The 12,137-nt window shown below is 30.7% G+C and overlaps 1 protein-coding gene across 2 annotated transcripts in view; it reads right to left on the reverse strand.

Annotated features, from left to right (window-relative positions):
* LOC131848816 (leucine zipper putative tumor suppressor 2 homolog) overlaps positions 1-12,137 on the reverse strand; it is a 91,021-nt gene that overhangs the window by 47,708 nt on the left and 31,176 nt on the right. Inside the window, exon 1 of one of the 2 annotated variants that reach the window (XM_059198754.1) lies at positions 1,275-1,522. The exons of the other annotated variant lie outside the window; for it this stretch is intronic. Coding sequence (XP_059054737.1) covers positions 1,275-1,295 — 21 coding nt within the window. The 5' untranslated portion in view covers positions 1,296-1,522. Of the gene's footprint in view, positions 1-1,274; positions 1,523-12,137 lie in introns of those variants that run through there. 2 annotated transcript variants of the gene reach the window in all.

Consider the following 12,137-nt stretch of genomic DNA (forward strand, 5'->3'; position numbering starts at 1 on the left):
AGGCTTACCTATACTGCTACCTATTTATAATTTTGTGGTTTTTTAATATCTATGCCTTGTAATTATGTTATCGGATATTGGAATATGGCACCCGCTTGCGCTAATGGTATACGCTGAAGTTTGGGGCCAGGGGATTGTTAGTAAAGTGTATCAATAACCCTACAAATATACGCCCTGGAAACCATTATGAATAACGAAAGAAACACAAAGCGTAATAAATTATTGGAGGATTTGCCAGGATGGGCTGATCGGACCTCATGCTCATCTTATCATCCTCCACTGGTGCCCCGCCAGCATAAACGGTTAGCGCAGGCGGGAGCACATATTTTTTTATACATAAATTAGCCCTCATTGCTAACAATCTTATTCCCCTAATGCCTATATGTATATTAGATATATATGCATATGATTTAAATTCCTAACAACACGAATACACCCAAGTGTCCCCTTACGTGATTGACTCGGACTTAGATCAAATATTGACACACATCCATTCACAGTATAGGACTAAAACACACTCCTATACAGCCACAGCCAAACAACATAAACAACATTCTTTAGTACCATCTATTACATATCTACCCATAGATGGAATAGATGCGGTGATGTAGACAAAAATGCTTATCACAGACTTGACTACAAGTAGGTTTATAGGTTATAGTCAATCTAATAAACTCCACAACTTCATTGCATGTATCTAACTTTATTACCCATTGGTAACCTTTTCAATGTCATTATGCAGTGTGAAGCAGGTAAAGCGATTGAAAGTGGTACGAAAGATGTGAATGTCTTAGGTATCAACTTAACGCGCCTTCTGTTAATTGTCGACAATTGTAGAATTAACTCAAACAAAATTACTTGATTCTAAAATCATTAAATTATTGTAGTTGATCTGTTTAGGTTCTTCCTCTTGTACGGTACTATCTTAATGGCTTTATTCTAATAACATAATAATTATAATAACTAGAAATAGTGTTAGGTACATTTCTTATAAAATCACCTTCGCGTAAATTATGGTTTAGTGAAGATAAAGCCCCGCTTTATAATATACAAGTTACTAATTTTTATTATTTAAAAAATGTCCACCTAATTGTACTAAAAAAACATACAAGCTTACCTAACTAAGGGCATATCAAATATAATTTAGTAATTTGCCCAAAGTTTATATTTTTATGTTACCTTTTATAAAAAAAAAATTAATAACTGTTGTGTAGCATGCCAAGTAAATTACTCCACAAAAACTTAAATGCCAGTAGATAATGTCGAGCACTCACCTCATTGTAAACAGACGTCATCTCGGGAATTCGCAATGTTTTGTTTTGCAAAACGTAGCGATCACAATCTAAACACACATTTCACTTGTTCTAAATTTGATTACGTACAACATACGCAGTAAAAGTTTTGATGTTCCTGTTGTGTTTAAAAAAAACTGTCAAATTTCCCGCGTTTGCACGTAAAAAACTATAAAAGGCCAAGGTATACGTTACGCACAGCCAGGCAAGGCGCGTGTATCGCGTTCCGCGTTTAGTATCGGCACTGACGGAGCGATCGACGACAACACGGCACAAAATGCTGAATGGATGACGATTGCGCTCAGCTGCTATGCTCAATGAAGCATTCGAGTTCAGAGGTCAGCGATCATCCTGACCCCGCCAATTTTGCTCCAAAGTTTCTCCATTACCCTATAAACCTAAAAGACGTGAATATGTAGGCAATAAATAACTATTTTACTATAATTATAACTATATATTTTTTGTAGGTAATTGATATTTGAAGTGTTGTGAAATAAAAACTAATTTATTCTAATAATAAGTGCAAGCATAACCACAAGTAACGGACTTATTAAACATGTGACATAGTGTAAAAATATATTAATAATTATTTTATTAATTAATCGATTATTTCTGGTATCATAATAAAAAGTTTGAATTAAAATCGATTTCATAATTAAGATAAATCGTTTTCCCATAATTTTCGTTTTTAGGTCACCAACTTAGTATTGTTGTTTAGATAATTTGAATGAAAAAAATGCAATGACAAAAAGTCGCCTATAATAAAAAAAAACTTTTAACAAATTAGATTATTTTTTTAATATTCAAATCAATTATAAAATTAGAATTATTATGAAATAATAATAGATTCATTAATCGAGTATTCTTTCACATCCCTGAGGCTCAAAAGTCGATGGCTTGTTTTTATAGATGAATAACAGACGTCTCGACGAAGTTAGTCGACAGTGATCATTCAGTTTGTTTGTCATAGAACCGGTATTTTGGGCTTGGTAGAGACGATTGACTTTTGCGCTTCCTTTTTATGGGGTCATATTGATTTCGCTCGGTATTATGAGTTACTATTCTGCTCTTATACTGTAAGGTTAATTTATAATAAAATACAATATATCCTTTTTCATATAGAAACTTTCTATTGCAAATATAAGTTATTCAGAGTTTTTGGAGATACCGTGAACATAACAGATTTATCTAAATTATAATATGACAGAAATTAGCAATTTTGTTTTGCAAAATAAATTAGTGCTCTAAAACAAATCTCTAAGCCTAAAGCCTGGAATTACAAATATTTATGATAAGGAAACCAATTGTAATAGATTGATTTTACAATGTGATTATTCGCACCTTGAATTGTATCATTAAAACAACGTATTATTTCCAAATTTCGTGGTTATTTTAGAAATAAATATTATTTTAATCGATTTTCGTTTCAAATTAACAATATTAAATTGTATTGGATTGAAACCAATATTGAATTACACTCAAAGTTAGCGTGGAGATACGGTTGGACAATGCACTTGGCAGATTGAATGGGTAGTAGTAGTGTCGAGACTACACAAACATTTTACACTTTATATATATAGGTTATTTGCTACGATAATATTATTTGTAAGGTCCCGATATTTAAAACAGTATGTATACAGAATTTCTAAAAGTATTGTTAAAGTACACATAGTTCTTACCTACGAGTACGCATGAACTTATCAGGACTTATGAACTTATTGAAATGTAGGTGAACGCTTATCTGTGACACGATAAAGAAGGAATGTAGTTACCTAGTATGTTTCATATGAAATGTTAGATGTTTTGGAAATATTTCTATATGCATACTGTATTACATATTGCATTAATAAATAAACTGTGTTCGACAATGGTACAAAAAGAACGAAGTCGAATATAGAATCCTTTAAGGGATTGCAAATTAAAATGTGAAAAAACTACTGCCGAAACGTAGGCAATAATATCAACTTACATGAAATACAAACAGTGTGGAATTTATTAGATGAAATACAAACAGAAGTTGTTACGAGAATATGGAAGCATTGTAAAGAAAACACCATGTTACGGGCTAATTTCCCATAGCATTGTTCCATGATGTTTAGCCGTGAGCGAAATGGAGCAAGTTTTTGTTCGATACCAAGGTGAACCTCACATATCAAACGTATTACAAACATTTTATACCTACTTCCATTACTAGCCCCCGTTGGCCATTGAATCGATCCGAGGTTTATACTTAATAAGCTTTTGTTTCGTGTTATAACTTACATTGTAGAACAAAGTGGAACGATTAATATTGTCGTACTGGGCACGGATACGAGTAAAAATATGTCGTTAATTTTAATATGCAGTAAGTAACAGTCCACATAATACATACATTAACAGTGATTAATAATATGTTGATATCTAAGTTTTAAACATAACTAGTATTATAAATAAACTGTGTTGGAAACTCCAACAAAAATAGGTATCAAAACCTCTTCAATTATTTATTTCATAATATGTATTCAAATATACAACGCTGTGTTCTCATGATTACGATTGTCATTTGTTTCATGTTCTTCAGTATTTTGTTACACCGCTAATTATATCGACAATTTACTATAATAAATATGTACAATTACGACTTAATTTACAATTTGGGGTTTTATAATTATTTACAAAGAATACATCCACGCAACTCGTTGAGATTCACACAAACTGAGCATGTACATCACTGATTTATTGGTACTTTTTTTCCCTCGAAAATCATTAAACAAGAATCCTCTTAATTATTTAAAATTAGAATGTTTTACGGAAAAAATAGTTATGTACTCGTACATTATATAGAATCTTTACACTATTTTAATTTTTTTTATTGTTATTTAGTATTTTTATACCCAATGTGAACTTTTACTACTTAATATGATTATACTTTTTTTAGTCTAGTCGAAACGTAAATCATTATTTGCCATAAAATTATTCGTGTTAAACCACTATATTAACTATATATTTTTAACTATTTTAATAATTTAATAATGTAATGTTTTATGAGTTCTTTAAAATTTCTCGACTACTTCTGGAATAATGCTTTTAACTGCCCTTACTGCTGTGCGACCCTGTCTATTATTTCGTGGTAAGTGTTTTTGAATGTCAAAATTAATAACAATATACATTACAATGTCTCCATTAAAATATCCTTCACATGTAACATCTTTTTAAATTAATCAAGGAAGAGATAAATACACAATCGATATCATATCGAGTTCCCACAACGGTCGACGTTTCATATCGTTATCAAACGTGGGAACAAAGCACAAAGGCGAGCCGCTGTTTTATAGCCAATGTCGTCGAATAACCATATAAATTGTAAGGGAAAACGCAGTGCCCATCGAATTTGAGATAGTCATCTTGATGGATAGATTAAGATGGCGCCGGGTGGCTAGTGCAGCGCTTTATTGGATTGCCAACGAATACATTTCGCAAACATACGGTCACTTTTTAAATAGAATCAAATCGACAATAATATCAAATATTATTCATACGTATAGTCTATTGATACTCAAATGTTACAGAAATGTAATAAACAATGCCTAATTACGAAAGAACGAACTTGTTGGGGAAAGTGGAAAACAAGTTATTTTACGGTAGATATTGGAATAAAATCTGTTTGCACCAGCAATGCTCTGGTATAAAAAAATAGGAGAAATATAAATAAGTAAATTAGTCCATGAATATCCAAACATAAAAATTCCGTCTCTCACGGTTATATAGTTGGAATGACAATAAACAGCACTACGGACAAATGTTATTATGTGACGGCCTTGATACCACTCATGTCAATGTGTAATATATTCCGCAGGACTAAGATGTCATGCTGCTTATTCTTTAATTTCACTGTCTTAATTTATACTTTTTTATTACCTACCTTCCCTTACCCTACAATCTTATTTCGTCTTACAAAGTAAACTGCTTGATGGATGATGCTTGCTTGAAATCGACTTTTTACAAAGTCTAACACGGTCATTTATAAATTTTACATACTAATTTATAGACTAGTTTACACTCGTTATGCCTTGAAATATTTTAGTACACCAGAATAAATAATTGTTAAAACTCACGTTGTCTGATTCTAAAAGTTAATTAAAATTGACTATAAAACTAAATTAATATAGTATATGTTAAAGTACTTCAAATATTTAATAATATTCTTTCTCACGATGTTATATCCAACTTTATTTATGCAGTATACTCTAATGTTTATACTAAAACCAATTTCATCGACAAAGCACTACAAAAGGCTCTCATTCCCAACAAAGGAAGTCTGCGCGTGCGCTTTTTATCTGTAGATCTCGTAGCGCAATATGGCGCCACAGCGAGGATTCTGAATCACCATACAAACTTAGTAAAGCCTATTTATTTACGACGCTAGCTACAAGTTTTATGATATGACTATATTTTAACAATTAATCATGTTTGTCAATTAAGTATTTGTACTTTATTAAAATGTATTATCTGAGAAACCACTGTTGGAAATATTGATAATAAACCAAACTGAGATGTCTGTAACCATCCCGGTCATATTGGATTAAAATATTGTATTCAGTTAAAAGTAATATCGCCTGATTATAGTTTATTCTAGCAATATATTTTAGCATTCGCTATTTTTATCACCATTTCAAAAGGTCAGAATATAATATTGTTAGATCTAACTTATTATTATATTATAATTTGTATTGAGACATAATGTGAGGCGAAGAAGCGACATAAAGAGCAAGATTATATATAACAACTATTACACACACACACAGCAGGTTAGATATTTTATAGTTAAACATACTATACATACACTCTCAAATAAAATAAACATAAATATTTAGCTTTAAAAATAATATTTTTTTCATGGAGCTCTAAGGACCTACGACCCGGCCTGGATGCTACATCTCAAATCAATATTAAACATGCCGCGAATATTTTGCTAAATATCTAATATATACTTGAGACATGAAACAATTAGATAACAGTTAATTCAAACTAGTTACTTCAAAATTTTTATTCTCATACGTACAAAAAAATTTGGCTCTACTTTTTTAGGCCGAGTCTAACTGGAATGAAACGCTTGCATAAACTCTTTACTATTATTATTTCTACGAATTATTATCACAAAATACTTAATAGTACTATCTACTATCGTATTACTAGATCAGCTATTATTTACAAGGCATAGAAGAAAAAATAAGAAATATAGAATTTAATACCAGAATGCACTAATAACTATTAAAGATTAATTATCACCGATGGTTAGTTGTTTAAGATATAAAATGTGAGTGAATTGATAAATCTTTTAAATGTTAATAATAAGGTGTTAATTAGCTCTGTAAACACTTATCATGTAAGTATCTACTACACATGCTTGTAACTACAAGGTTTCTCGCAAATTCCACTCTGGTTTAATCCGGTTTTTGTCACAACTTTCTAGTGATTCCCACAAAATCTCGTACCCTTAGAAGTGCTAATGTATTTTATTGGCGGTCAATTGGATAGAATTTTAATACCAATTTATAAGAGCATGATTCATTTATTGCTCATTCGAATCATAACCTCAAATCTATTATGGTGAGAGATATATAATAGATGTTCTAAAATTCTTTTTTATGGTTCCTAATACATTATTTTCTTGATAAAATTCGGCTTGCCCAATTTAGATTAAAATAATAATGCCAGTGAGTTTGCGATTAGCATAAAATATAGGTGCTGGTAACGAATGCGGAAACGCCGTGCAATTTGTTACAGAACTAAAGGAAGAACATTTACATTTCAAAGATATAAAAATAATAAATAACGCTATACAAAAAAACTTGAGATCAAGATTTCATTCGTTTTAAAATAATATCTATTGAGTATGCAAATATGAGATTCCCACGCATGTCAGAAAATAAAAAAGATATAATAAAGTCATGTTTATATGAGCGTTTTGGCATAATTAAAACATATTTTTCGTATTGCTATTTACATTATATATATTTGCTATGAAAACAACAACGGACATGGCTGTATGAATATAGTTCATATGCCTTGCCTATTACATAAACAAAAACAAAATAATCACAAACAAGTTGACCAGACATTCATTGACTTGGATGTTAAGCAAACGGTTTCGACAGTGTCATCGACCGGAGACCTATAGTATCGGATAACTCATATAAAATTTCAAGAGTCAATTAATCAATAAACGAATTCAATTAGTTACGACATTGGCGTTTAAATATAGCATGGTATGTATAGGGTTAGTCATAATGGACTTAGTATATAAGCAAAATTTCAATGAAACTAAACTAAACTAAACTTTTTAAGAAGCAATGTTTGAAATATGAAGTTAAATTTCGAACAATTATCTATTTGATACAATAATAAAATTATATTATAAATATAATTATAAATATAATTTTAGTATATATTAAATAATAAAATTTATTTCCTAATATCCAATTTATAGACAGTTTATTTGATAAATTATAATCACTGCCTTTTAGTATGGTATACTGTTTAAGATAAAATTTGTAGAATTTACGGAAACAAACCAAGAACCTAAATGAGATGTCACTTTTAATTCTTATATTTGGAACAGAAACTACGACCATCGGAAATATGGCACCATAGAGGTCATCGAGATAAATAGACTAATAGTGTTGTGTGACTTTATAAGCACATAACACTATCAGCCTATCCACTTCTGTCATGAAACAGTAAGCCATAGTTTATTGTTTTTAGAATGAAGTTTAAAATAGCCAATAAAATACTAGATACTTGAAGATGTATTTTCGATTCCACTAAGGTCATAGCATAAAATGATAGTCATTTGCCAACCGGTGGTACTGAATCATTCCGGATGAAATTGTAAAAATATAATTTAACATTTACTATTAACAAATTATTTAACAGTTTGTATTCTCAAAAAAAAAAATGTAATTCTGAACAACAGTTATTTAAAAGAGCAACACACAAGTTTTATTCTCGTTCTTCTTGTGATGAATCTGCGTTCCGAATGAGTGGTAGAATAAAATATGACTATTCAAAAGTTAAAATTATAGAAATAGAAATGCTTAAATTCATTTCTATTTCTATAAAAGTAACGCTTCAGTGGCTCGAATCAGGTGAGACTTATACGTTCTGAAGCAGGCCTAGTGAAAGTATTTAACTAAAATTATAAAGAGGAACTATTTTATATTTTGTGTATTATGAATAAACTCCATACTAGGATGAAAAAAAATTGCAACTATACAATTTCTATTATATGCAAGTAACATTTGTTTCGGGTAACGCTGCGGTCTATACTAATATTATCACCTCGAAAGTGCGTCTGTTTTTCTGTCTATACGTCACTTTTTCACGATTAAACGGCTGAACGGATCTTAACGAAATTTGACATGGAGACAGATTGTATCACGACGATTGACATATTTAAAAAAAGCAGCCGTAAAAACTTAAAGATCATTTCAAATCAGGTTTTAGGTATCGGGCTATGTACCGGTCAATAAGCTGGGAATAAGCTGCTTTGCTTAAAGTGCCGGTGAATCGAAATAAGTGCCACAAGTTGAAACAAAACAGATGCATACGGCACGCGTTCAGTATTGCCAAGTGACAGTCTTGCTTTCCACCCAATTTTGCCGATAATCCCACTAAAATTCAAACTTCGTATAACAATCCCCTCAATATAGAATGTCTCACAAACAGTCTATACTGTGACCATTCCCTAATATACTTATGTTATTGTTATTATTTATCCCATCCCATTTTTGAGTTCTTATTTAGGCAGGTGTTGCACACTGGATATTTTTGAACTAATCTCCCTAAACATTTGTTCCTTCCAAATATCCCGCCATCGCCACGAAATTTTCCCTAACTTTGGGGAAATCCGCCTATTTGATATCATTGCACGCGTTGTCGTTGTTGAAACATTAAAAAATCGTGACGTGCGATCACGACCGACTCGAAGACTTGTCAGTGACAGTCGTGCTCCCTTCCCCAATCAAAGCTTTATGAATAATATGCCAATAGACCGATTAACATAAAGATGTAACTGTAAACATAGGTATATTTTATTTGCTCTAAACTATTTGTTTAGAGTAAAAAAGCACATCATCTGGAGCCACGCATGGAATAGTAATCGAACTATTGTATCTGTACATGAAAAGCACTACGGACATTACGTTATCATGTAATGCCAGTGATATCACTCATGTATTGCCATTCCAGATAACTAAGATGTGCTGCCTTTGTTCTGTAATTTCTGTCTTATCTTGCCCTTGTTTCTTGCCAGTTCTACTCAACTGAATTATCTAGCCGAACTTGACGATAGAGATAGTGATAAAAAATATGAGGATGAAATGTCCTATGTTAATATGTAATTTTAAGTTTGCGTTTAATTCTACAGCTCTTTTAATGATCCTTTTATAATCAACTAGATACTCGCCCCGGATTCGCACGGGTGTAAATGTGTTATATATATAAATCTTCCTCTTGAAACACTCTATCTATTAAAAAAACAAAGTTTAAGCATACATAAGAACGGACAGAGACTTTGTTTTATACTATGTAATGATACAGTTTACGGTAATTTTTTATGAAATCATATATATTACATTTTTTATATTTATCCACGTTGATAAATAACAATATTATCTTGTTGTACTGCGATGTACTACATCAATAGTAAATATGTCCAAGTATAAATCGCAAAGATCATTTATATACTTTGATAATGCCTCATAAACAAATGGTTATGCGATAAAGTCATTCCTGCGGTAAACTTAGTCCATTTAAAAATGGTGTGACCAACTATTGTTGAACTTAACACAGGATATTTAAAGATTTACTTTACCAACGCATGACCACCATTATAATATACTGATACCTAATAAATTACCCAGACACGGACATATATTCGATGTATGCAATTTATTTAATTGTAACTTATTTACGTTATTCTAGAGTAGGAAACTTAATAAGTATAATTTTATCGAGATTTACTAGCTAAATCTAATATTGTGGCTGTCCCGCAAAGTTTAAAATAATTGGATACTCTATTTTTAGATAGAATCCATGAACAAATTGCAGTTGTATGGAAACATTAATTAATGTTATCGCTCCCAAGAGAAATAATTGCATTCTGTTAGGAGTCTATTAGTAACAAATTACTGATATTAAGCCTATCAAAGTAGTTTTAAAATAGGCGGAGCATTCATTATTTATACATATTTAGGCTGAAATGTACCAACTTGCAACTCTACATTTTAATCGAGTTTATACCAATCGAATCCAAGTTTGTTCGATTTTTTAAGAACATAATCAACGAGTAAATGAAGACAATGTTTAGAAATATGGACCTACAGTGTACTTTCGAACGTGATCACAATATCGATTTCTTTTGAAACGTAGTCAAAGTTAAACCGATTAAATAATGTCACATAGCTCTTTAATTCAAATGCAAAGCGGCACAAACAATAAACAAACAAATTGGAATAGAACTAGTATCCAGAGTAGACTGGCTCACAGAACACAGTTGTAACCTGTTCTGTAGACCTATGTATATTTATTATAATTACAGAGGTAATTATTTCTTTCTTTTATATTGTAAATTATTCCACATGTCACAAAAATTAAAAATGTCATAATTAATAAAGAATTTTTTCAGCATCTATACAAACAATTGAAAATTTTAGTTTGACTCTACTTATTTGTGTTGCCATCAGTCGTATGTAACTCATTTATTAGATCCTGTATTAAAAACTAAAAGTGTATCCATAGTATTAACATCAGTCAATCACAACCAAATTTATATATTTATCTACAGATAAATAATAAAACAGAATAAATGTGCATCCGGAATAGTGGGCGAATATAACAGTCACCATGGGGAAAACCAGACGATTGTAATATAGGCATCGATGTGGCTAAACAAAAAATATGCTAAATGTTACTTAGATATGATATTATAGCTAAGAAAGGAGCCGTTTGTTATAGAGATTTAATATTGACATCAATAAAAATAAGCAGTGGAATGGAGTTTCTAAATAGTGAATCGATATGGATTACGAATTCATTGTTAATGTATATACCTACCTATATATAGATATACGTATAGACTAACAAATATATATACAGGAATATACCAAAACAGAGCCGGTAACTTGTGCTTCAATAAGTTGCTATTATTGTAGTTACTTAATTATCTGTAAGATTAAAATGTAGGAACATCTGCAAAAAAAATGAAGCCATGCAAATGTTTCTTACATATTTACACCTAAAAGCCACCTCAGTATCACGAACAAGGGATTATCATTGTCATCATAAGGTATATTTTTTACTAGCTACTACGGCTTCGCACTTATTATATCTTAGTCTTATGGATTTTTTATAGAAAAACTTTCAGTTTACTGTACTACTATTGAACATTTTCTTCTAACCAAACCTTGTTCTGACAAATACAACAAAGAATGTTTAACGAAATAGATTACAAATATTTGATACTTTTTTTATTTATATAAAAAAAAAGCTATAGTAAAAAAAAAACATTATTACATACAGAAGTGCAATCCATTAAGTACGAGTATGTCTCCAAGTCCCACACGAACAAGTTTATTTTTTTTATTTTATTTCATTATATTCATTGATGTTCAAATTGAATAGATTACAAATGAGATAAGTATTACATAAGTACGCATTTATATGTATATTGGAATGTCAAATTTATCTTGATTTATAGGCGTTGCGTTAAAATCTCTTTTAATATTCATAGAGTATAACGATGCAAATTCATAGGCAGCAGAGCATCAAAACAATGGATCTTACTACCAGATTACATAATATAAT

Source organism: Achroia grisella, unplaced genomic scaffold, assembly GCF_030625045.1.
Source record: "Achroia grisella isolate CSIRO2021 unplaced genomic scaffold, CSIRO_AGI_Agris_v1 utg5936, whole genome shotgun sequence".
Lineage (NCBI taxonomy): Eukaryota > Metazoa > Arthropoda > Insecta > Lepidoptera > Pyralidae > Achroia > Achroia grisella.